Here is a 26,140-nt window from a genome sequence, read left to right on the forward strand (position 1 = left end):
ATCAGCGTACAGAAACAAAGGGTGGTCAACTAGGGATCGCTTGTGGCATCAGGGCGGAGTGGGCCCCTCTCTTCGGTCAAGCTTATGCGGTCCCGACCAATCCCGGGTTGTGATCGAAAGTCCGAGAGCGCGTAATTTTCAATACACGTACTTCGTTTTGGGGACGAGCTCGAAAATGGTGGAAGAAACAGAGGCCAAAGCAGAATGATGCGACATTTGGAATGAATCACGCGCTTCGTTGGTTTCGTACAGGTACTGACCAACACCAAATAGCACTTTGTACATATTTATGACTACTATTGTAATTGCATTCAGAGGCTACTTATCAATCGCATAACGCCATTAAAGGACTAGATTCTATGGACCCTACGCATAGCTTCCAAGGTTGATATTATCAGGCGATTCGACCCAGGTTGGCATGACAAAGTTGAAATCGGCCGAATATAGGTCGGGAAGCTCTGTATTGGCGAAAGTTCCAAAGAACGGGTCCAAGGATTCAGTGGGAAGAACACCTGACTGATCCGGTAAACCCGGTGGGGTGCTATTGATAGCCCCAAACTCGACTGCAGAGGTTTCGAAGAAACGAATATCGGTAGAGGGTTCCGTTGAAACGGTACCAGGTCGCGCCGTGGTCATTCCAGCCACTCGCCAATGCATTCTTGGAGATGACCTTTTTTGCTTTTGCATTTCGCGTACATATTGTGCCTTGGCCATTAGACGCTTGATGGGCCGCCAGAGATTACCCTTGTTCTCTTTCATCTTCCATCGACTGTAGACTGTTTGCGCATACTCCCAGCCACGATCACATTCCTGTGACGGTGGGCGACAACAGATCTCGAACAAAACGAATGCAACTGCGTGCCACTGGACGTGCGCCTTGGAGTGCCATGTCCATTTTGTGAGGTCTGGATCAGTAAGGAGAAAGTTAGATAGCTCGAGGACTTTGATGGAGGTAAGAAATAGCCTTTCTCGAATAGTACTGGGTAGGTTTGCGCCATCATTGTTCTGACTAAGAGGATAGTACACAACTAGCCAGGTACGAGCGATGATCAAGCGTGCGATAGTCACACAGACTTGAAAAAATGGGGTAGCGGTATCGCAGTGCTTGAGATAACGCTCTTCTAACCGCTGCTGAAGGTCTTTGACCAAGGCGATGCGATCTGGGAGTGATAACGCTTCAAATGGTTGACTGGGTCGTCGCATGCTGGGTGGCACGTAACCCGTTTTCCACACAACACGCATAACCTCGCAGCGAATGAGGCAGAACGTCATTTCAGTGGCTCCTTCGCGTTCATTAGGTGGCACGGTCATGTCAGCCGTAAGGTCACTGTCATTGATGTTCAGCGGCATCCGAGTATCGAACATGGACTCGTGCACGATGGGCTGACACCCATGATATTCAGAGGACCGGATATCCAGCAAACAGATATGCCACCAAAGACGACGCCGTATTTCGACCTCCAGTGGCTGGAGGCCAAATGCGTCCCCATCTCTGTGCAGACCCATGGCTTGGGCGATATGGAATATCAACGCAGTCATTGACCAGGCGGTACGCGAGGCATCCTCATTTCGAAGAGCCGATAAAAACACAACTACTGCTTGTAGCAAAACCATACTTTGGGTGTTGAGAAGGTCCGCTCGGGCCATGGCTTGTTGCACTGCAAATTGATAATGTTTGACTGCTGTCGCTCGTGACAAACCCAATAAATCCTCACATTGCTGGGATTCCATGCTGATAACAGCAGAGTAATATATCGCGAACAGGAATGCCTCGGTATTCCGATCCAAGGATTCTGGAGACGCAACAGCGTCCCAGTACGAACTGTTCAATGTCGGAGTGTGAAAAATGTGTACGAGTGGTACGACATTATGCTTGAATATCTCAAACAAGGCCACTGACTGAGACAATGGTGGGTAATATGGGCATAAAGATCGTGCTAGCGCCTGGAATCCCATTATTGCAGCATTGCAGCCCAGCGATGAGGTTGTATCCGCCACAGAGGGATCCATGGCAGCATCGCAGTCTTCATCTTCCGATACCGGCTCATAAAGCAAATCGCGCAGCTCTTCAATCTGAAATCAGTCAGTAAGAAATGAGCCATATGCCTAGAGCATAAACAAGGCGCACATACTTCGTCACCTAAGCTTGCCCACAGTCTATTGCTCACATAGCAACTCCGCGTCTCGTCAATGACGAGCCGACCAAACTGCTGCTCTACCTGCATCGGTCCGCCCTCAGGTTCGGGTACTGTGCTGGGAGCGGGCTCCTCTGATGGAGAAATGGGCAACCGGCCAGCCTCCTCAGTGTCTAGACGTTTGACAAGCACCTCGAGGTGCGCCAAACGGTCGAGCACACGCTTATCAAGATCCTGCCGTGGTCGCTTTGGGGCCCTTCCAGGTCCTGCGGGATATACACATTGTGATCCAGAGCGCAGGCAGTTCGCGCATGGCTTCTGCCGATCGCATTTCACTTTACGCGATCGACAAAAGGCACAACTGCGGATATGCGGATGGGGCCTCGGGGGGTTTGATCTTGGCACGATGCTTTTACCTGCTTTTGGGGATAGGTGAATATCGGGCGGCAAGTGCTGTACAGTTGAGTCCATTGTAGTGCTTTAGAGGTTAAAGCATAAAGAGTAGGTGGAAAGTGAACACGATGACGATTGCGCGTAATTTTGCACTGTTTTTGCAATACGAGACGGATAAGCTTGTGCGAAGCCGACAATACGAAAGGCCGAGTCGCATATATTTAGAATACAACATGATCTGCAGATAAGCGGGGGTTTTCAATTAGTTCGCTTTCGTCTGGATCTTTATGCTATGCTCAGTATGAGGTTATTGCGAATGGTGAGATGTCGTATACGGCATTCACCGGCCAGGCAAAGCATTTTCTCGCGACCCATTGTGAATGGATATTATCTCGGATCGCTTTCGGGCAAATACCACTCAAAGCACTCCTGTGGGTACATTGGGCAGTATTCCAATATATGAGTGTTATTTGAGAAGACTGGGATGTGACTTACTAGAAACGGCAGGTTCATGTTTCTTCATTCTCCATCGCCAGTTCAACTTTGCCTCGATGATCACGTCGCTTGCCACAAGATCCTTGGTTCAACAGGCTGTTTTCACACCTATCTTCAATTGTTGCTTCTTCACAATGCATTCATTGTTATCGTGTACATCAATCCAAGCGACAATAGTGCGATTACAGCTAGTGCTCCCCACAAGCATAGTCAATAGGATGGAAGCATGGTCGGGCGTTGCCATTACTAGCTTCATATATGTCCCGCCTCAGTTTCAAACTGTTTTTTTAGGTATGTGGCAGTGGCTTAGCAGAGTTATCTGAGCTGAATGAACCAAGATGCGGAGAGCAGCTTTCATGTGGTCAAATCATAGAATAAGTTCATTATTCTATGGGCGATGGTGCAAAAGAATAAAACGAGGGGGAAAACTGACATATCTTGAGTGCAACATTTGAATCTTTTATATAGATCACTCGGGTTGAAATATGGGCTGGTTCTCACTGGAGAGGTCAGTCTTTGACTCATTTGGATATCACGAGTTATAAACAGCCATCTATGTTGTCTTCTGTATATTTCGTAAAATGCACGGCCTCTGGGCCGTTTGATTCTGATATCTATACATCTATACATCTATTAAACTCCGCTGTATGCTAACCGCCACATGAAAATCTATCAATCAAGATCAAAGCGCTCAGTGAGTGATCTACTGGCAAACAAGAACACCACGGTATCTCATCTTGCCGTCACGGAGAGTCTGCATGGCCTCCTCGACACCATCCTTGGTCATGGGGAAGGTCATGGTGGTAGGCTTGATGTCGTGGTCAGCAGCAAACTGGACCAGACTGCGGAGGCTGTTGCGAGAGGCAACCAGTGAACCCTGAATGCGGACACCCTTGATGTTCAAGAACAGCATGGGAACGGGTGAGTGAGTGAAGTCGACAGTGAGAGGGTAGATGGATCCGTGGATGTCCATGAGAGGAATGAGACTGTGTTAGGGTTAGCTTCATTTCTTTTTATGTGGTTTTGATAACATACGAAGGATAGTCAACACAGGCACTTCCGCAAAGCAGGAGGTGGTTGACAGGCTTGAAATCCTTCATTTCCTGACCGGCACGGAAAACATGGTACTCCGAGGCTCCGAAGCCGAAAGCCTCTTCACGCTTAGCCTCAGAGGAAGAGAGCACGACAACCTGGCATCCCATGGCGGATGCGAGCTTGATAGCGAGATGTCCGAGACCGCCAATACCCATGACAGCAACGCGGTCAGTGGGCTTGATGCCGTACTCAGTCAGGACAGTCCAGACAGTCGCACCAGCGCACATCAAAGGCGCGGCATCGGAGAGCTCATAATTATCGGGGATGGGCACGACACAGCCGGCATCCCAGACGACACCGTGGCTGAAAGAGCCCAGGTCGTGGTCGTGTGTGCCGTACTCCTTCTTGTTCTCACAGTATTGGTCCCAGCCTGGAAATTTGAGTCAGTCCTGCACTTCTCTATTTGTTGAATGAGGGTTCATACCGGTCAAACACTTTTGACAGGTGCCACACACGTAGTGGGTGTATCCAAATCCAACACGAGCTCCAACCTTGACGTTTGAAACGCCGGGGCCGATCTGGCGGACAATACCAACACCCTCGTGGCCAAGAACCTGGCCGGAGGTGAGGTAGTGCTCATCTGTGCCGCAAAGACCAGAGTGTGTGGTTTCAATGTAGACTTCGTTGTGCTGCAAGGTGCGCGTGGTCTTGTCGGCCACGATCTTGCCCTCCTTGGAGCCGCGGAAGACATCGAATGTGACGCTCATTGTGATAAAGGAAAAGTGTGGATGTGCTTTAAAAAAACTGTTTTTTTATAGGAGGAAAGATTGGAATAGAGTAGATTATGGACCAGAAAACAACGGCGAAGCTCCCTTTTCAATCCACCAGCTGCTGGCAGCTTGGACTATTTTTTTCAACGATTTATCATCATCAGGTCTCTGAGCCATCCCGTCTCTCTGCAGTGTCAAAAACAGGATTGCCAATGAAAAAGTTTGTCAGGAGTAGGGGGTGGATCAAATTGTCAAAAAAATCATTAAAGTTGTTCTAGAGAATTCTGCCACCACGACGGGAGGATCGGCCCAAGATCATCATCGAGCTTGATCCGTTGCAGCCGATACTTCCGAGCATTTTATGTCGAACTAACCACATTGGGAATATCTCCGTTGCATACGTCTCCACCGAACCAAGCGGTAAGCAACGGTACAATTGATACTCCGAGTCAGTGCTTGTCGGCGACTTTTCAGTCGGGGCTACCTCGGTTTAAACGGTGTCTCGATTTGGAATTGGATTGAGCTTGATGTTTCAAACTGCAACTTTCCCGAATTTCTACTCTGCAATTGTGCAATAGTGATCTGCGATTGGTCTTTTTTATATGTGACGGTCTCAGTCATGCACTGGCTGCCGTTGCGCTAAACTCTATTTCTGCACTTCATGTCATATCTATAAGACATTCATCTAGAGATGAGAAGTCTCTGCTGAGCGTATTATCTGTGTGGATAAAATTGGAAATTCGGGTCGCACGCAATTTTGAGTTTGCCAGAGCCTATGTAATCAAAGATCACGGTGTACAGCGATTGGTTTGCCCATGACCACGAACATCTAAAACATAGAGATGAAACCTCCTGTCATGATAAAGTCCGCTGATCAGGGAAAATAATATGGATCAGAAAAAACTACTAGATGGTTGACAGGCGATAGTCGGGTTTGAGCTACATGTACCTGGGCTCGGGTTTCCACGGAGAGGGTTGACCTTGATGATTTTCATGAACAATATAGTATAATATGAAAGTGAGCTCTTAACAACAGGTGGCATGATTTATGGGTACCATAATAAGATCCACTCTCCATCTGATCATGACACAATTGAGAATGTGGATTGTTATGTCGCTCGGTGGAACAGAGACCCCCTATTCCGAATGGATCGATCAGTGCCTAGAGCCATGTCTTGGTCAATGCCAGTTCTTTCCTTGTTTAAATGTACTTTCACCCTTTTGGGGCATAGTACAGCAGGCTGTCTTTCTCCTATCTTGGTTTTGGAGATTGCCGATACGTATCCACTCGGCTAATTCAACTGTCATAACTGAATCTGCAAATTCCACCAAGGTTCATGAAAATCAGTCAAAACCAGCCCTATCCAGTAAAAAAGGACGACAATACAATGTGAAGGCTCGCCCTATTGTTCTGCTTCCTTGGGAACCTTGCATTGTGTTTCTCCAGCGCCCTTTTCTCTCTGCGCTAATTTTTTATTAGATTTGCGATGTGTCGCCAAATCAAGTATGGCATAGTGGCGCTATGCTGCAACATGGCTGTTACGCAGATCCCAATCTACGTTGCATAATGCACTGCACCCCAAGCTTCTGAGCCAAATTCATTTTCATGCGGCTATATTTGTTTCGTAGCTTATGGAGAATAATGTGCGCCCTTGAGAATCCTACCGCCAAGGCTGAAAGGGGCCTCCACGGTAGTAGCACAACCCACAGAGGTGCTTAAAGTAACGGCCTGTATAGAGAGTAGTTTAGTTGGAGTGAATATACACGTATATCTTAAAGGGAAGGAATAAAACTTTGACAACCCAACTAAGATAGTAGTTTGAGGAGCTATCACGAAGGTCGGGCGGTACAAGTATATATATTTCCCGCACAACTAAATTATGCTTTTCTAGAAGAATCGACAGAAGACACGCTATTTACGCCTATGAAAAAAACTTAAACTAGTTTAGAAACAGATAAAAGAATAATTTGAACGGTAAAAAGAGGTTGAGATAATGTTCTCAAAAACACAAAAAATGGTTTCCCTGGGAATCGAACCCAGAACCTTTCCGGAACACTTGCACACTGCAATTGTTAACGGAAAATCATAACCGCTAGACCAGGAAACCATTTGATATAAAACCAGACCGTCTTTGACACTATCATCAGAAAATAGAAGTTCTTCTGATTACATTCCTCCACATAACACGCAACTTGGAAAATCCCCACATTTTCTCGAATGTGCAGTAAGCCACTAAAATGATCTTCCAGGACTTGGAAGCGCTGGTCGCGTCAATTCCAGACATATGAGGGTTGTGATGCAATCGAAGTAATTTTATAAACGTTTGGGTCACCCCCTAGCCGGGGCCTCATCATCCATCAAGGGCTTTCTCCCACTGCCCAGGTAATCGATTACGCATGCCATATTGTCCATCCGCCTTAGATATACGGGAAATACATGCTTATATGAGCAACCAAAAAATGCTATCTATTCGAATTGGCTGCTAAGATGTAAGTTTCACGAACAGGGTTATCTGGATACTTGCAGACTTTCCACTGTCCAATTCCATGCCCTGGCGAAGCTTTCGTGAGACCATCACGACCACCCCTAAGGGTTGCATTCGCTGATTGATAGGTCTCGTCGGCTTGCATTCGTCGTATCATAGAAACATGAATCTCAGCGTCAATCGGGACCCCTCGCATTCTTCCAAGTGCAGTGGGCCATCGAGTCATTTTCCACGTGCCATTGCCCTTACGAGCCAAACGTTTGAAGGGGTCAAATTCCGTAACCCTCCATGGAATGACTGTGGCGTATGGGACCTGGGGTGTCCGCTTGAGGTATTCATGAACTAAGCCCTTGGAGGAATCATCCAAAGAGCGATGGAATGCGACCCTGGACAGAGCTTGCGCATTCGGCTCGCCCTCCTGGGAGATGTCAGACGAAGTCTCGTCTTTTTTAGTGTTGAGATCTTCGCGAACACCGGCAGACTCCCCCGCAACTGGTGCGTTAAGTTCAACACAAAGAAAATCCTGCAGCTTTCCCTGATTGAATTGAACTTCAGCTCTTTGCGCTTCATCAAATTTTGTTGGCTTTATTCCAAAACCCAGCGAAGGACATTTTTATGCTATCGCTTAACTGTGTCTCGTTCCTGTTAGCGTTCTGGTTCTGTCGGGACCGGCCCGTTCCGATCTGCTATGATCAGAATTCATAGTTCAGGACACCAAGGCACAATTACTCTAAGTGGCCGTTTTGCAGATTGAAAATATTTTCGCGGAAGACCTTGGGAGCACTGGAGTATTAGATCAGCGATCGAATCGGACCTTGAAAAGAGACGAATGCAGATCGGATGATCGGATTTATCGACAACTCTTAAGTTTAAAGTCGTTCAAGACCGAAAAGAGAGGCTTTTTCCTCGGCACGAAGGCATTTTTCAGTGCGTCATTTAATTGTCTGGTGAAGAGCTTGCGTCCGGGGCCCCGCATCCCCCTCTCACATTGACCCCTCGTGGGCGTCCGAATCCCTGCAAATAAACTTCACAAGCGTCCTACTCCGGCGCCACTTCCTACGCTGGCTAGGCTTGTTTGTTTGTCCAGTCACGAGTTTTAGATTTTCGGACTTGTTCCTTGCTTCGGTTAATTGTTCCCTGTGCGAAATGGGAAAAAGGCCGGTGGCACAATATGTGCGCTTAGCTTCAACGGATATATTTCTGCTGAAAAGGCTTGCAGAAACTTTGAGTGAATGCCCTACGAAGGAAAAAAAAAAAACAAAGCAGCTTAGAAAAAGTGAGCAGATGACGGCGTGAAGTAGAGCCAAGAATGACAGAGGAATAGTTTGGACGGTTTGACAAAGGTTGATCAAACTTCATCGTCCCAAGTATGTGAAGTAGAGAGCGGGTCGATCTGAGCTTGGGCTTGGTCCTTAAACCCAATCTAAAAGGGTTACAGTGCTAGGTACAGTGATCGGTTAATTTGCATACACTGTAGATCAATTCTAGCAGCCGGAGAATTGACCCTCACCCTATTTGGCTGATCCTGATCTAGCTAAAGAAACTGTTTGTTCACCTATAATCCTAGCGAGAAACATCCTTACTCCTGTCACATGCCCTTTTTTTTTATAATTCTGCAGAATAAAATCACTATTTCGACAGGGGAATCGGGTCGCTTCGAATGCACCCCGCATCGTGATATGCAGGACTAGCTTCGTGATTCAATATTTGTAATATCTAATATGTGGTATTAACCGAGACTGTATAGACTTTGATGCGCTCATATGGTCTCGTGATAATTTATGGTTTTTCATAGTAATTGGAGGAGAATTTGGACCACTCTATTAGCGTGGTGCCGTTCCCAATTTACGGATGTCTTTACAGATCAAAGAAGCATTATAAATAGGGAGGCTAAAACCTGCAGAGACTGAATCCCAGCGACCATCACTGCTACTTCCTGGCTAATCGCGCATCTCGTCGCCGCTTTCGAATGCTCACTGGAGGGCCAATCCCACTGCTCTACGACAAAAAGTGATCAAAGATGTTCTCCCAACTGAAGTTCGAGCGTGCCTGGGTACTTGTTTTAGGACTAGTTGCCCGAGGCTCACTTGCCGCTGGGCCTTGCGATATATACTCCTCCGGCGGTACGCCCCTGTATCGCCGCGCATAGTACTACCCGTGCGCTATACAGTTCCTTCACAGGACCACTTTACCAAGTGAAGCGTGGCTCTGATGGTGTCACTGCTGATATAGCACCTCTATCCGCTGGCGGTGTTGCGAATGCCGCCGCACAAGACTCCTTCTGCTCCGGGACGACCTGCCTCATCACGATCATTTATGACCAGTCCGGCCGGGGCAATCACCTTACTCAGGCACCACCTGGTGGCTTCAGTGGCCCGGAGGCCAATGGCTACGACAATCTGGCCAGTGCAATTGGTGCACCAGTCACTTTGAATGGTCAGAAGGCCTATGGTGTCTTTGTCTCCCCCGGTACCGGCTACCGCAATAATGCCGTCAGTGGCTCAGCCACAGCTGACGCAGCCGAGGGCATGTACGCAGTTCTTGACGGAACCCACTATAACGGTGGCTGCTGCTTTGATTACGGCAACGCCGAGACCAGCAGTACAGATACTGGCAATGGCCATATGGAGGCCATCTACTATGGCGACAGTACTACTTGGGGCTCTGGTGCTGGTAGCGGTCCTTGGATCATGGCTGATCTTGAGAACGGGCTATTCTCCGGTGTCAGCTCCGGCAACAATGCTGGGGACCCATCGCTTTCCTACCGGTTCGTCAATGCCTTCCTGAAGGGCGGAGCAAACAAGTGGGCAATCAAGGGCGGCAATGCTGCGTCCGGCTCGCTATCAACTTACTACAGTGGCGTGCGCCCGACTGCATCTGGCTACAACCCGATGAGCAAAGAGGGTGCTATCATTCTTGGCATTGGCGGCGACAACAGTGTTAGTGCCCAGGGCACATTCTATGAGGGAGTGATGACCTCTGGCTATCCATCTGATGCCACCGAGAACGCGGTGCAGGCCAACGTCGTCGCAGCCAAATACGCTGTTGCCTCATTGACCAGTGGTACAGCGCTGACCGTTGGCTCTTCCATCTCGCTGCGCGTAACAACCTCTGGTTACACGACCCGCTATATCGCACACACCGGCACTACGGTCAACACCCAAGTTGTTTCATCCTCTAGCACTACCGCTCTCAAACAGCAAGCCAGCTGGACAGTTCATACCGGCCTCGGCAACAGCGGTTGCTTCTCGTTCGAGTCGGTCGACACTCCCGGCAGCTTCATCCGGCACTCGGACTTTGTCTTCTACCTCAACGCCAATGACGGCACAAAGCAGTTCCACGAAGACGCTACCTTCTGCCCGCAATCTGGCCTTAGCGGCCAGGGTAGCTCGATCCGAGTTTGGAACTATCCAACCCGCTATTTCCGTCACTATAACAACGTTCTCTATCCCGCGAGCAACGGCGGTGTCCACACCTTCGACTCTGCCACGTCATTCAATGCTGACGCGAGCTTTGTGATTAGCAGCGGGTTTGCTTGAGCAATGGCACACTTACCTGGCATTTCGCGGATGTGAGCCCTTCTTCTCTCGCTATTTAACATGCAAGTCAGGATTTGGCATATGGTTTATAATTTGCCAGGGTTATGCAAGCCCCTGTGAAGTTCCATTTATAGATACCAAGTCTCATTAGTACACGCACACACTTCAAATCAATCCATTCATAGGTACATGAGACTGACCTCAAGTAGATAGCATAAGGGTGGACTAGTTGTTCACACTTGACTCGTATCTAAGGACATATCTGAGCACACTTAACGGGGGCATCCCCGAGTCTAAACTGTATTATTCACCTGACGCACTGCAGAAAGGGAATAAAAGACCAAAAAGAAGCAAAATAAATGCATAAAGCGGCATGCTCGTTTAGAGGCTTTCTTGTGGTCATTATCATTTTAAGCCAGTGCTTTCGGGGGATAGAAAGAGTTCGCTGTGTGAAATGGAAATCTACGAAAAGATGGAGAGTCTTCGCGGTAAGAAGAGCTTGAATGTCCCTTTTTTGTACGGGGTTGATCGTGATGAACGAGATCTCCATCTCGCTTGGCTTTTGGTGTCTTGGATTGACCATGGCAATGCAAATCTGGAGTGCTTTTTGGATCCAGAAACCCCATTGTCCTCCAGACAGAAGTGAGACACGCAAATCATGACTACTCTTTGAAAATTGCATGACATCGGCATTATCTGAGGTGATGCTAAATCTACAAATCTTCTGATTAATCAACACAACGATTCCTGGATAATAGAATTTAGACGGGAGTATACTAAAGAGTGGGCTTCGAAGAATCTAATGGAGACGATGAAGGGCGATAAAAGAAGGTCTTGCAAATATTAGTGCGCCTTTTTGTGCAAAAGAACGGAATAGAGGAAGTCAAGGAAAAACTCAGATAAGACTTTCCCTCTCAAGATAGAAACTTGAACTTTTCTTCTCTTCTCTGAACCACCCTTACGTGTTCTCCTCTCCTATAGTCCTAGTGGCCGACTTGTTCGCAGACAGACTAACAGTATCAGGTCTTCTCACGAACTCCCGGTTTTATACGGAATACCATTGCAGTAGTCTCCTTACATTACCACTTTCCCTAGCTTTAAGCTGGATGTACTATGTCCCTATGTACCAGATTTTAGGCCGCGGTCGCACTCTGTCCGATCGGGTTGCTGTCACTTTACAAGGAGGATCGCGGTCCTGCTATTGTGCGTAACATCTCTCTCACCACAGACCCGGCCAGATACAGGTTCTTGGATCGGCGTGCTCGAGCCTTCACAAGTTTGAATGGGTCAACTGCGGGCCGGGCCAGGTCTTTGACTTCATTGCTTACTGACTGCTAACTGACTGCAAACGTTCAGAGCCATAATGATATTCCCTCTCAATATATGCTGCAGTATAGGTAAAACTCCTCGCAGCACCCCCTCGATAGAGCTCAATGGCAGTTTAGCTTTTGGCACCGTAATGACAGCCCTACGTCTGCCTTTATGAACGCGTTGTCATGATACTCCTTTTGATATTCATCTGTCCTTTTGTTTAAATATTATGTTACGGCCCTAAAATGTTATATGTCCCTGTGATAAGGTCTGAATGTGTAATTTACTCTACTTTGGTGAATTAAGCTTGGTGTATGTCGGAAAGGGGCCCGGTGTTCTCAGTTGCCTTATCCAATAAAACGCACACTGCTTCAGCATAGCCAGGGAAACCAAGACACCTTTGACCGTCCATAAACATCATATATATTAGCCACGTCATGCTATCTTCCCAGCCGATAAGACCTAGGTGACACTCTTTGGCATTTGAGTTATTTGACGAAGAATGGTGTAGTTAAGTCGTGAAAACAAATTATCAAGCCCAACTATTAATCAAATACAATACGCTCCAATCTATGGCATTTTACTTCTTTCATGAAAAACGGTGTAGATGTACTTGATCATGAAGCTAAATTAAAAAGCCCCAATAATTAATTAAAGACAACAGGAAAAGACGTGGACAGCCACGACTTTACTATCAAGATGAAACGCTCTTAATTAAGCACCCACGGCTCTATTGCTTCTCTTGTGTTTCTTTTCAAGTCGACCTCACGATTGATTGGCCCATGCCAGTGGGGGTGTTTCGGAGATGGGCTTACTGACGATCGCCTTCCCAAAGCAACAATAGCCTTAGAGTGATCATCGTGGACATATCCACTGGGCCCAGGTGTTTATTCTCTGATCCAAGCTGGCCTTTGAAACCACATCCACTCTCACACCCTCATTTCGGGTTCTGCTCTAGCAGAGGAGCTAATGTAGCCTCACTCTAAACAGCTAAGGGAGACGGATACAGCGGCCGAAACACGTCTGATGAACTAAAAGTCGCAAGTATATAAGCAATTGTTCTGTCCTCTCTCATGCCTTATTCTCTAACTCAGTCCTTTCTTTTCTTTCCTATTTTCGTTTGCTTTTGTTTACAGTCATTCTTTATACATTACCTACATCAACTTCTAGGATGAAGTACGCATTTGTTCTCACGGCTATGGCCGCTCTCGCCTCCAAGGTCGCCGCTGTCGGTGTCTCTGGCACCCCCGAGGGCTTTGCTTCTGCCGCTACTGGTGGTGGTAGTGCCACCCCCGTCTACCCTTCCACCACCGATGAGCTGGTCTCTTACCTCGGTGATGATGAGGCCCGTGTCATTGTCCTGAGCAAGACGTGAGTAGAGGAGATCTTGCCGCGCAAGAGCAACAGCTGACGATGCAATACTAGTTTTGACTTCACTGATACCGAGGGCACTACCAGTGGTACCGGCTGTCTTCCTTGGGGCACTGGCTCTGGTTGCCAGGTTGCCATTAACCAGGATGACTGGTGTACCAACTACCAGCCTGATGCCGCTACCACCAGTGTCACCTAGTAAGTACTACATTACTCAAGCTATGATCGACCGCTCGTCCATGCTGACACGCCATCCAGCAACACTGCTGGTGTGCTCGGTATCACCGTTGGCTCCAACAAGTCCTTGATTGGTGAGGGTACCAGCGGTGTTATCAAGGGCCGTGGTCTGCGCATGGTCAGCGGTGTTGAGAACATCATCATCCAGTACGTTTAATCCTGCCTCGATTCTACAAGCGAAAGCTTGGTTGAAAAACACGCTAACGTTTTTATTACAGGAACATCGCTGTCACCGACATCAACCCTAAGTACGTCTGGGGTGGTGATGCTATCACCCTCAACGAGGCTGACAACGTCTGGATTGACCACGTTACCGTATGTTTTCCTCGCAGACATTCACGATTATCATAGACTTACTCATAATACAGACTGCTCGCATCGGCCGTCAGCACTATGTGCTGGGCACTGAAGCTGACAACCGTGTCTCTATCACTAACAACTACATCAACGGTGAATCTGACTACTCTGCCACCTGCGACGGTCACCACTACTGGAATGTGTACCTTGATGGCTCCAGCGACAAGGTGACCTTCAAGGGCAACTACCTCTACAAGACTAGCGGCCGTGCTCCCAAGGTCCAGGACAACACCTACCTTCACGCTGTCAACAACTACTGGGACGAGAACTCTGGCCACGCCTTCGAGATTGGTTCCGGTGGTTACGTCCTTGCTGAGGGTAACTACTTCTCCAACGTCGACGAGGTCCTCGAGTCCTCCTCTTTCGCGGGTGCCCTCTTCGCCGCCGACAGCGCTTCCAGCACCTGCTCCGACTACATCGGTCGCTCTTGTGTCGCCAACGTCAACGGAGGCACCTTGACTGGCTCCTCCACCGACGTTCTGTCGAACCTGAAGGGTGAGACCCTCGCTACTGCTGACGGTGCCAGCACCAACCCTGCTGGCAGTGCTGGCCAGGGTAACCTGTAAACAGTTTCGTCTGTTTGGGTTGGGGGGTAAAGTCGAGGCAACCGCTTCGCTACGCAAGTAGTGTTGATATAGTTTCTATCTCAGCCTGATAGATAATACTAGTGAAACAGATATAATTTCTGGTTCGGCTCCTAGTAAACTATTCATTCTTAAGATTGATGCTGGATGATGATTTCGAAGGGTGTAGTATTTTCTCGTCCTGTCTGTCGATATAGACAAAATAGTCGATGACCCAAACTCCGTAAAATAAGATCCCAAAAGAGAGTCGCGAAGTATCACCATGTGCGACTGATTGGAAACAGAATTTCGGCCGTGCGTGAGTGAATGAGCTACGCTACTGAGGTGACCCAGTGATAAATACTTAGCAAGCGGTCAGCACTAATACGGAGAAGGAAAGATCAAGCGCGGTCTGGAATTCAGTGTACATGTTCTTTCGGCTTTGTTGGAGACTGACTGTATGATTCATTGAATTGTTCTATCTCAAAGCCAAATTTCCTTCTCTTCCATTCTTTCAGACCATTTCCCAAAATCAAAGAAGTGGCATCGTGACACGATTCTCGTAATCGACATTATCTTTAACACTTTCAATGCGCTCATGACAAGTCCTAAAAATCCGGTCCCAAAGACGAGTCTGCTTGCCATAATTATGACTCTTCCTCCAGCCATATCGATGATGAAGGTCATGATCTTCAATAACCAGTTCTGCATCAAATAATTCCAACAGCCAATTCACAGTAGAGGGTGCTCCGCCATGCAACCGGAGACCGCTGTGCCCAATGAATTCCGAGAAGGCAATATACTGGAAGCAGATCCACCATTCGTAGAATCCCATCGGCAAGCCGAAAACCTTCAGCGTACTATACGCCATAAGAGGGATACCGGTTATATCCATAAACTCTTGCTCGTGGTCGGCATAGGCAGAAAGAAGGGGGTTAGGGTGTTTTGTCAAATGGTGTCGACGGTGGAACTGCCACAGGGGTCCCACGGAGTGCATCATACGGTGATACCAGTAAAACCAGAAGTCGACGGTGATACTGTACAGGCCTATCTCCAAAGGAAGCCATTTCCATTGTAGAGTTGCTGGTGCCTCACCCTGTCGATAGGTGAGGAAGATGGCCATGACCATGCGCAGTGATGACGTTGAAATGAGTTCCCGTATAACCTTGCCAACGCCAACATCAGGTATTTCATCTCGTGGATGTTTGTCGCCATCCAAAAACCCGTAGACCTGACCAAGGCGACGCATGATGTGCATTTCATGGATACCGTTGAGCTTGAAGAAACTGGAATATAGAGCGAAAGCGCCGATGAGACCCAAATTCTGGCCGGTGTAGGTCGTGTAGACATGATGAAGGACGAGTGGGATCATCGCGTGAATCAGAATCCACAGATGGACCGTCCATTCACGTATGGCTGGGATTTTATCTTTCTTGGAGAAGATAGGGACTTTGTTGTCTAGGTCGACGAGATGTAGTCCCAAGAGTTCGATCATCCAGTGCCAGAAGCTCCATTGGGATCGGTCGTGGCGCCAGGTAGACACCATGGAGTCTGCGGGATTCCGCTTGGTAGTCATTGTCTGAGTCGACATCTTGATTATAAGTCAAGGTTCATCTGAGTGTTATGGAGCGCTAGGACAATCTACGTGCAGACCTGTGTGTTCTTATATACCATATGCTAGCAAAGTTTCTCTATACCCGACTCTTACATGTGAAGTCATGATCGCCAGCGCACCAACGCCTAGGCAGACGAAAAGTTAGAACTCTATTGATGTAGACAAATCAACAAAGCCTGATCAGGCTTGAAAATCTCGTTAAGAGATTGTTGGGGATACTAGCCTCTTCTGATGTGGGGGATCGCCCGTACTTGTGATAAAGTCGTCTGCCTCGGTTGCCGGATATCGACTTCACTTATGCGGGGAATATGCCTAGTTATTGGATGGACATGACTTTCACGGAACTTAGTCAGTGTCCGTTTGCTGATGACGCTGCTGTGGCAATCAAAGAAGTTGAAAGGCGAACACTTGATAACATTCAGGGTGGAATCATCGAAAGCAAGTCGGCTATATGTTCTTAGAAACAGAGACTGCAACAAGAGTGAAGTCTTTGAGCGCCCACACCTTTATGCGATCTAAATGAATAACTTGATGCTAAAATGAGTGAGAGCAGTGCATCAAAGGGTACTTTGATGCTGTCGTATAGAACGTGTCTGATACTTATGGCACTGTGCACAGATATATGGCTCCTGTTATATGTTCCGGTTTCCTCGCGGAACTTCGACAATATAAACATATCTCAATCCAATGATATGTACCGCATGTACAAAGCAAACTATATACAATATGCAAGTTGGGTATTGGGGTATCCAGGACGCCGGCATCCTATAATGGCAGACGATGATGTTCATCCTCATCCTCGTCCTTGTGTGCAACCAACTGATAAGGACCAACAGAGCGAGATCTCCGACGACGACGACGATAAACAGCGAAATAAACACCACAAACAAGGCATCCAAGCGCAATGATCACAATAGTCCACATGGCCCACGAATGACCAGTCCTCGACGAACCTCCCGCTGCGGAAGCAGGCAACCTCTGAAGCAACTCCGTCACACCAAGACTATCACCATTCGCATGAATGGCACGCAACTGGAAGAAAGAAGTCACTTCGGGAACTAAATAAATCTCTGTCTCAAACCCGGATCGAGTAACCTGGTCGACGGCGCTGAAGGTCATATTGGATACGCTTTCGCCATCCCAAGCCTCCACGCGCCACGCAGCTACCTCCGTCGCGCCGTTCCAACTAACAAAGACACTCTCGGGAGTGAGTGCTGTGTCAGGCGTTGATGTAGGATGACCGACCCAGTCAAATTTGAAGGCACGGTAGGAGACAACCCGGCCGAAGGTGAAGAACGCGGAGGCGCCGAAGTGTACATTGCATACTACTTCGCCCTCGGGGGAGAACTCAGTGTAGGCAGCCGAGTGGCCCCAACCCACGAGGACATTACCGGTATCCAGTACTTGCAGGTTTCCCTGCGAAACGGCCATCATGCCCTGTGGGTGATTGTAAGATTGTGCGAGTGTTGCCTGCTGCGCGTTCATGTCCAGATCGACAATCATTCCGCGGCTTACTGCATCGGGATGATCATTGGTATAGGCAGCATTGTCGAAAAGACTGAGGCGGTTAGGGCCTCGCCAGCGGGCATCATGTTGCCAAGCGAAATCGGTGGCGGCACCGTCGGACGCATCCGTGAAGTCATTTCTCTTTCCTCCTAGGGACCAGGAAACCTCGCCGGTTGTTCCATCTATGCAGGCGATGGTATGGAGGTGTCGCATCGAAACCAGGTACCGGCCCTGGTCGTCCTTGTCCACGCTGTTGATGTGGCAGTAGTCATATCCTGAGGTGCGTCCAGTACCGGTGTTTCCAATTGGGTCATAACTATCGCTCAGAGAGTAATGGTCGGATGCACGCCATTGGAACAAAAGTTCTCCTGTTTCAAGATCGACTTCCTGGAAGACTCCATCGTATAACCATCCCGCCTCGGGTCCACCAACAGAGGTCAAGTCTACCACGATGGGGTCGTAAATCATCAGAAGTGCGGTATCGTTGGCGGTGATGTGAAAGTCGTGCAGATCGCCGTCGTACAAGCCAACGGGCGATACAACATATCTTTGGTTATAGCTAGAATCCAGCTATACGTAAAAAGAACGGTTAGTATATTGAGCTTGTAGCTAGCCAAGTCCAGCATGTATCGTACCATATACCACAAACCCCGGCCATAGTTGTCATCCGTGTCACCTTGCCAGTAGGTAAGAAAATCCTCGCCCTTGTACCGCTGCAATTTGAAGTCCTGTGTCGTCCCCCAATTCCATTTTGTCCACACAAGTTCACCGGCAGAATCCAGAATCATAGGGCCGGGATGGGCGACGGAATCACCGCGAGGCGCAAGGAAGGTATATCTCGGATCGCATTGCGCACCAGGCGGGGTAATTTCAACAATTGGCGATTCCTGGTCGAATGAAACATAGTTCCGGTCCGGCCCTAGCCCTTGGGCACCTAGATCATACCAACTCAACCCGGCGCGGAAGCGCAGTCTGAGAAGTTGTGGGACGGCGAATAGATAGAAGACAATTGCGCCTCCGAGGGCAACAACAAGCAGGGCGATCCATCGGAGACGATTCAGGCAATTACCGCGGAGCCAGGAGCTCATGCGACGCAGGCCAGAAGAAGTCCGCAAGAACATTGGCGCATCGCGGACGAAACGAGGGATTCGAGGAAAGAAACGGGTAAGGGGAATTTAAGGGACATCATTATCACGCGTGAACGGGTCAACGTTCAATCTCTGCCCAGAAACTCCTTGCTGGAGACTCTTGGCTGCACGGACAGTGGAAACCGGGAGTGGACGCGTATGTTGATTCGGTAGGTGACGGCATTCCCATAGTGGAATATTGGTCCGCCAAGCTTCTAGTGGATCGATGTTCTTTCGAGAATTGCGCAGCAGCGCCAACCAGAGACTAGAACCAGACACTAGAGTCTCTGCCGGTTGGATGGTCCGCTAAATTACTCGTGGCCAAGTCAAACTCCCTAGGCCGACCAGTGAGCTGAAGCCCTCGAGGATCATCTCGAGGCCCCCCCCCAAGGCCGAACGGCAACGCCACTAGACCACGCGTCCTCGTCATTGAGGCGGGATGTGGCGCGGATGTGCCATTTAGGATTCCCAATCAGATAAGGAATTATTGGAGGCCTTAAAAGGGTAATCGTTTCGTGTCCGTCCAAGACCTAGAACTAGACTGACTTCAGATATGCTACAAGTATGTTCTGCCGAAGTCCCGCCGGTAGTTCAAGTCCTGCCGAACTGGTAAGAATACGAACACGACGTTCCGCTCGGCAATCGGACTTCATATCTCCGGTCGGTTTGACGTCTCGAAGGCAAGACAACGAATGAAAAAAAAAGGTCGAGTATCCAATAATTGATCGAGCTAAGTGGGTGCCACGCAATGCATCATTCTTCTTCCCTAATAGCATTATTTTTAGGCTATGCATGGGAAGGTGGCTTTTCGCACGCGGTTATATATGGCGCAGCCTATCAATTCTTCAATTTATGCGCAAAGGTCATCTTTTGTCTTTTCTTATATCCGTGAATCCTCGTTCAATCGGGATATAAATCGGGATATAACGCTATATATCTTGGACAAATTATTGAAAAGTGTATCCGCATTGTGGATGGTGTCTCAATTGCAAAAAATATCTCTTGGCTAGTCGGACTGTGAGACATCGGCATCTCCCGGCAGCTCCCGGCAGCTCTGACCGATGATGCCGAACGTAGAGAGTCTAATCAGTTGACTACGTGTACAAATACATAGGCGCGGCTATCTACTACGGTCGGCTTTTGACATCGTGCGCTCTGACTGTGAGTTTGTCCATTCTTCTGCGACCAATTCCGCTGCGAGCCGGATGTCGGTCCGGATATTCGTACGGAAAACAGGGATTATCTTCCATCGATATGCAAGCAGACGTGTTCTATTTGGTAAATGTATCCATGTATTTCTCTTGAGCGCTAAAGCGTATGCGGGCCAACTGTTGGATGTACTGTACTGTAGAGTTTGGTCAAGTACGCACGCAGTACGGAGTGATAGCGCTAAATTGCTGAACCAAGGGGACAACTAAAGAATGACTTGTCGCCGCAGGAATGTCGTCTGCCCTAGCAGGTACGTCAGACCTGTTTAAAATCCGGACATCGGAATCCAATCCACTGACAGGACTTATGCCACGAGGGAACAGGGGTAAGTACCGCAATGCGATAAGTGGCTGGTGATATAATAGGTGGCTCGTGGCCTAGACACCACACAACAGACAGGGGTATATGCAGCTGCCAAGTCACTTGGCCGCCATTGTCTCCGGCGCACCCCGACTATTGATTAGACACCGCACGGCTCGTCGCATTACAGCATCTGCACGACGGTCTCGTCAAACTGAAGAGTCCGTACTGATTCAGATTCCTACCAGTGGTTACGTGTACCTTTTCTGCGAGCTTGTTTCTGCCACAACTCCATCTGTGACGGGTCATCCCGAATCATGAACCTGAAACGTCGACTTGATTGGCCCTATTCAGCAGTCTTTAACCCCGAGCGGTTTGTGCGAGTGGGACCGTGTGTTGGCTACAGGATGAGACATTTATCATTTGCGGAGAAGTTGACTCCTGACCCCACGGCAATCTAATTCAGTTCGAGCTATGCAGTCTGAACTTTGTGAAGAGTGTGGCGGTGGAGTCATTTTTTGCCTTCCCGAACCCGATGGAATGTGCGATTTGGAGGCCAACCACGGGAAATCAGTTGCTTCCTTTGTGACACTCATAGTGCCTATAGAGGACATATCTGTACATGGCAGATCCCTGAATATTGAAAATCAAAAAGGTACACGTCCATGCACATGTATGCCCAGACGCGAGGATGCATAGCGCAAAATCAAGATAAACTTCAAGCTCCACTCAGATGTGGTTCCCCCTGATGATTGGTAATTTTCCCCCTTCCCTCTGACTTGGGATCTTCGCCTTCTTTCTTTCCCCTCCAAACTACGCCATGAGAGACAAGGAGATGATATCGCAGGAGGTCGGCCTCGATGCGACCGCCCAAGATGACTGGGACATGCAGCGTCTGGGCAAGACACAGCAGTTCAAGGTGCGATCAGTCGGAATAGGAAGTGCGGAACGAGGGCTGATCAGCGGCAGAGAAATTTCCGATTTTATTCGATTTTGGGATTCACGACGACGTTGATGGCCACATGGGAGTCTATTCTATTGTGAGTTGGGCCCACGCGACTGCGACTGGCATTGCGGCTGGTTTGCGACCCGGAACAGCAATAATAATGGAGTCCGCAACAGAACGAGTACCTATGGTCTTATCGATGGTGGAAAAGCGGGCATGATCTATGTATACATTGCTTCGTTTGTGGGCTTTTTCGCCGCGGTCGTGTCCATGGCTGAAATCGCGTCGATGTAAGTACAAGGACAGACTTGGCGCGCATGGAAGTTAACATCTTCAGCTCGCCAACATCCGGTGGACAGTACCACTGGGTCAGTGAATTTGCTTGGCCCAGGTACCAGCGATTCTTGAGTTATCTCACCGGTACGACCACACTTTCGATCTATAAAACTGAATCGTGCTAATGTCGCACTAGGATGGCTGTCGGTTCTGGGATGGCAGGCCGCTTTTGCGAGTATCTGCTACCTATGCGGTACCTTGATCCAGGGATTACTGGTCTTCAACTACTCAGATCCCTCCGGCTGGGTGTATGGATATGAGCGCTGGCACGGTACTCTGCTGACCATCGCCATCGCCGCTGTCGGAACTATTGTCAATACTTGGGGCTACAAGATTCTCCCTCCCATGGAGGGTCTCATCCTCGCTATTCATCTCGGTGGATTTGTCGCTGTTCTCGTTTTGATGTGGGCGATGTCCCCCGGGCAGGCCTCTGGTGAATCGGTCTGGAAGGAATTCACCAACTCTGGTGGATGGTCGAGTATAGGACTGGCATGTTTGGTTGGCCAGCTTACTCCCATTTTCTCCTGGACAGGCCCGGATGCCGCTACCCATATGTGTAAGTCGACCATGTCTCTGCGGATGTGAGAACAATCACTAATTGTGAACAGCTGAGGAGATCCAGAACGCCGCCTTGATTGTGCCGTGGTGCATGGTTTCAACCGCTCTGATCAACGGTGCCCTCGGTTTCATCATGTTGGTCACTCTTCTATACAACATGGGTCCCTTGACAGACGCCATCCTCGAACCCGCCAGCGGATTTTCTTTCCTGCCCGCAGTCCAACGCGCTACCGGTTCTATTCCTGCCACCAACGGTGTGGCCGCCATCATCCTCGTCCTCGAAGTCTGCAGTGCAATCGGAATTCTTGCAACCGTCTCCCGTCAGACCTTTGCTTTCGCCCGTGACGACGCCCTGCCATTCTCCAAGCAGCTTGCACACGTGAACCGACGAACCCAGATCCCCGTTTGCTCGGTGCTGGTCTCGACCATCATCACCGTGCTACTGAGCTTGATCAACATCGGATCTACGGCCGCGTTCAACGCCGTCGCATCCGTCATGATTGCTGCTCTCTTCACGACATATATTCTGCCAATCGCCGCGGTCATCCGGGTTCGTTTCCAACCGGGCGGTATCCCACCAGCACGCTTCTCGCTCGGCTCATTCGGGTTGGCTATCAATGTCTTCTCCCTTGCATGGCTTTGCTTTGCCATTATCTTCACCTTCTTCCCCACTGCTAACAACCCAACACCTGTGGATATGAATTGGTCTATCCTGGTCTTTGGTGCTGTGGTCATTTTCGCTATTATTCTATACATTCTTCATGGTCGCCGTGTTTACAGGGCACCTGTGACTCAGGTTCGGAAGGTTGACTAAAGCAACACTCGCCATTTTAATTTTATTTTGACATTTATTTTGGATCCTTTTTTTGGATGGACTTTCTAGGTGGATTTTTCTTTTTGGCCTGCTTGCATATATTCCAAGCTTGGGACCGCGCCAATTGCGCATATATATCGTCTCCTTGGGCAGGCCCTTCGTATTCTGCGCATTTATGATATTTAATTGGCATTTGGATATACCTATTTGGAATGAACATAATTTAGAGCCATGAGACAATGCTTTACCACCATGTCCGTCGGAATAACGGACCACAATTTCAACTGAACTTGAGGTTCGTATCGTATGACAACGAATGAATTCTGGCAAATTTAATTCATATAGTCCGTTGCCATATTCAATATCTCATCCAATCCCCCGACACAGTCCAATCCAAGAGATGCCAAGAAATCAACGCCAGGCGTAGCAACAGGGTCATCTCTCATCAACTCGGGCCAACGTCCAACTTCAGATGTCTCCGAAGTACGTCGTGGTTTCCCAACCAGAGGAGCATGATCTTGCTGATAGAAATTGCGTATGATAGCCGGAATACTCAAAAAATTGGACCGCTGGGCGCCAGGCATGTCATTGTGGATATCTCTTCGTCCATGCATTTCCACGGTTAACCTTCGCTCAGACGTCTTGCACTGATCATCTGCAAGCATCGCCTTTAACAACGAAACACCCCGTTTGGCAATCATATCTGACTGGCACTGAGACAAGATCTCAATGCCGCCATTGATAAGTCGTCTATGTTCTGAAGACTCGCGCTCCGGTCCAGACTGATGGAAAAGATCCAGGCATAAGATAATCTGTAGGTGTTTATTAACAGACCAGACTCTCGATCTCCCAAAACCACCTTTCGAAAAATCGAAACCATGTACTTACACTAGCCGTAACGCTAAAAGCCTGATGAATCCAAAGCACAGGTCCCCCGTCCCGAACAGCCTCCATCTGCTCCTTGATAATAGTCCTTGAAGCCGCAACGCATGTTTTCCGCGTCAACTCAAACATAGGATTCGAAAAGCTAGCGCTGAGGAATTTGCGATGGATCATGATAACCTTATGTGCAGAACTAATCGCCAGACTGCGTCGTGCCCACGGGACATAGCATGGCCAGCCCGGGTCCAGAGGAACATTCTGGAGATAATAAGGTAGATGCTTCGTCGCGAGAGTACGCATTTTGCGATCGTATTTGAGGACTTGTTCGTATTTCGTGTAGGGGGTATTAGAAGTCGTGATGGCGTCTTGGAGATTTGGCATTAGGGCGGCGATGTCGTAGAAAAGACGGGAGTAACTGGTTACTGTTGGGGTGTGCTCTGGGAGGGGGTTCATGTCGTCGTCACTGTTTTGGGGCTTGGATGTTGTGAAGCCTTGGTGGAGGAGATAGCTTTCTGTGAAGGGGATTGAAAACCAGTCCTGGATGCAGAGCTGGCACCAAACCCGTCGGCCGATCTCACGACTTAGAATATTTTCTGCTGTTTGGGTTGCTTCTTGGTCTTCTTTCATTTCGTGGAGGCCGAGACCTTGGGCGATGCGGACAGCCGAGGCAAGTAGGACTGATAGTCCATTCGAGTATCCGAGCATATGGGCGGAGATTGTGAGTGTTGCAATCGCCTGCACAGAGTAAATGGAATGATACGCCATATATTCTGCTCGCTGGAGGCATGTTGTTGTGGCTTTCAGCCAGCGCTTTGATAGCGTCTCCTGTTCCTCGCCGTGGAATCCCCAGGATTGGGCGACACTACGGGGCGCACAGGTCATTGATCCTGTGAGGATGGCAAATAGTAAAGCTATCCATTGTAAGTCTACACCACGCGAATCAATCTGACCGTCATACTGGTCGTAGAACTTGACTAGTTCTTTCATGAACGTGGTGGCGTGCAATGCGCCATGGTACCAAAGTAGACAGTCCATATGATATTTAATCAGTTGGAGGACTTTTGGCTGGGTCGGCAGAAGCATCTGGCATATCGATGAAGGCATGTATCCAGGTGAATGTGCGTAGTCGACTTCATCTTCAACGGTAACATCTCCTGGTGAGTGATCCGGCTTGCTGTTTTGGATGATCGCATCATGGTAAGTTGGGTCTTTGCGACGCCCCCATGCTAGGAACTCGAGGATAGTGGCTGCATCTTCCACCTCTCCTATTGAATTTTCCGGATCAAGTGTAGATGTTTTCACTGCTGTAGGTGAAGATGTCGTTGGTAATCTGGGTGTAGAAGTTGACCTGACTGTTGGCGTTGGCTGCTGAGTTTCTCTAGCCCTGGAATCTTCCAGCGCTGCTTCGAGCTGGTTCACTTGAGATTCGAGCCTTTGAATAATATCAAGTGCGCCAGCAGTGGGACTGGTGAAGGTCTCCTCATGTCTGCCAATAACCGCGATACTTGAAACCGGAGAACTCCGGTCTCGCGGTCGAGTACACGCAGTACCCTTTCTGGAGCAGTTTCGACATGGCAAAATCTTGTCACATTTGACCTTGCGGCGTGTACATTCAACACAAGCTAGGCGCTTTCGATGCACCCCTGAGCGCATGATTGTCAAAGGACACACAATTTGGGGGATTGAGACATTCTGGGGTTTATCGGATAAATTGATTAGATTTGCCTATCGGAAAGCGCATCATTTCATTAGGTAGGGTCTAGTCAAATGGGCTGCTACTATTGGCTTAATGCTTTGGCATATCGCTCAACCCGCCGACATTTTTGGCGAGCTGACTGTCCGTCAGCTATGGCAATAGCCCATATTCAACCTAATCATGATAGAACAAAGAGTGTTAAGTAGGTTGTTAATTAAGGAATGCTAGAAAATATCCTATGGATAGCACCTCTCAGAATAAAAGCCCCTTCATCTATAGTATTCCCCAATTCCCCCCATCCTTATCAGCTCGGCCGAGGGCGGCCGAGCTGATCAGACCAACCATGGCCTCCTCGGGCGAGCTTGTATCACAATGATTTGCCTATAAAGACCCTCGCATGCTCCTCGATGCAGCTCAAACACAAGCACATCATTACTCGCAAATTTGGTCCTGTGACTA

General features: G+C 48.7%; 9 protein-coding genes across 9 annotated transcripts; 3 read left to right on the plus strand and 6 right to left on the minus strand.

The window, feature by feature from the left end:
• Window positions 1-366: 366 nt before the first annotated feature.
• Window positions 367-2,606, minus strand: N7508_010282 (uncharacterized protein; the record flags this gene model as incomplete). The annotated part of the gene is made up of 2 exons (XM_058468342.1): window positions 367-2,073; window positions 2,133-2,606. 2 exons carry the CDS (start codon window positions 2,604-2,606, stop codon window positions 367-369), a joined length of 2,181 nt encoding a protein of 726 aa, XP_058316188.1.
• Window positions 2,607-3,726: 1,120 nt separating this feature from the next.
• Window positions 3,727-4,825, minus strand: N7508_010283 (NAD(P)-dependent alcohol dehydrogenase; the record flags this gene model as incomplete). The annotated part of the gene is made up of 3 exons (XM_058468343.1): window positions 3,727-4,009; window positions 4,059-4,488; window positions 4,543-4,825. 3 exons carry the CDS (start codon window positions 4,823-4,825, stop codon window positions 3,727-3,729), a joined length of 996 nt encoding a protein of 331 aa, XP_058316189.1.
• Window positions 4,826-7,291: 2,466 nt separating this feature from the next.
• On the minus strand, window positions 7,292-7,925 carry N7508_010284 (uncharacterized protein; the record flags this gene model as incomplete). Its single annotated transcript, XM_058468344.1, has 2 exons — window positions 7,292-7,871; window positions 7,912-7,925. The coding sequence occupies 2 exons, from the start codon at window positions 7,923-7,925 to the stop codon at window positions 7,292-7,294; spliced, it is 594 nt and encodes a 197-aa protein (XP_058316190.1).
• Window positions 7,926-9,334: 1,409 nt separating this feature from the next.
• Window positions 9,335-10,853, plus strand: N7508_010285 (alpha-L-arabinofuranosidase B; the record flags this gene model as incomplete). Its single annotated transcript, XM_058468345.1, has 2 exons — window positions 9,335-9,437; window positions 9,496-10,853. 2 exons carry the CDS (start codon window positions 9,335-9,337, stop codon window positions 10,851-10,853), a joined length of 1,461 nt encoding a protein of 486 aa, XP_058316191.1.
• Window positions 10,854-13,335: 2,482 nt separating this feature from the next.
• On the plus strand, window positions 13,336-14,695 carry N7508_010286 (polysaccharide lyase family 1 protein; the record flags this gene model as incomplete). Its single annotated transcript, XM_058468346.1, has 5 exons — window positions 13,336-13,535; window positions 13,590-13,733; window positions 13,794-13,919; window positions 13,991-14,087; window positions 14,141-14,695. The coding sequence occupies 5 exons, from the start codon at window positions 13,336-13,338 to the stop codon at window positions 14,693-14,695; spliced, it is 1,122 nt and encodes a 373-aa protein (XP_058316192.1).
• A 529-nt stretch (window positions 14,696-15,224) lies between these two features.
• Window positions 15,225-16,283, minus strand: N7508_010287 (sterol desaturase family protein; the record flags this gene model as incomplete). The annotated part of the gene is made up of 1 exon (XM_058468347.1): window positions 15,225-16,283. The coding sequence occupies one exon, from the start codon at window positions 16,281-16,283 to the stop codon at window positions 15,225-15,227; it is 1,059 nt and encodes a 352-aa protein (XP_058316193.1).
• A 789-nt stretch (window positions 16,284-17,072) lies between these two features.
• Window positions 17,073-18,934, minus strand: N7508_010288 (arylsulfotransferase family protein; the record flags this gene model as incomplete). The annotated part of the gene is made up of 2 exons (XM_058468348.1): window positions 17,073-18,383; window positions 18,449-18,934. The coding sequence occupies 2 exons, from the start codon at window positions 18,932-18,934 to the stop codon at window positions 17,073-17,075; spliced, it is 1,797 nt and encodes a 598-aa protein (XP_058316194.1).
• Window positions 18,935-21,269: 2,335 nt separating this feature from the next.
• N7508_010289 (uncharacterized protein) lies at window positions 21,270-23,103 on the plus strand (the record flags this gene model as incomplete). Its single annotated transcript, XM_058468349.1, has 6 exons — window positions 21,270-21,368; window positions 21,419-21,489; window positions 21,572-21,685; window positions 21,733-21,815; window positions 21,868-22,287; window positions 22,340-23,103. The coding sequence occupies 6 exons, from the start codon at window positions 21,270-21,272 to the stop codon at window positions 23,101-23,103; spliced, it is 1,551 nt and encodes a 516-aa protein (XP_058316195.1).
• Window positions 23,104-23,435: 332 nt separating this feature from the next.
• On the minus strand, window positions 23,436-25,638 carry N7508_010290 (uncharacterized protein; the record flags this gene model as incomplete). The annotated part of the gene is made up of 2 exons (XM_058468350.1): window positions 23,436-23,915; window positions 23,992-25,638. The coding sequence occupies 2 exons, from the start codon at window positions 25,636-25,638 to the stop codon at window positions 23,436-23,438; spliced, it is 2,127 nt and encodes a 708-aa protein (XP_058316196.1).
• Window positions 25,639-26,140: the final 502 nt, after the last annotated feature.

Source organism: Penicillium antarcticum (genome assembly GCF_028974205.1).
Source record: "Penicillium antarcticum strain IBT 31339 chromosome Unknown utg000009l_segment0_segment0, whole genome shotgun sequence".
NCBI lineage: Eukaryota > Fungi > Ascomycota > Eurotiomycetes > Eurotiales > Aspergillaceae > Penicillium > Penicillium antarcticum.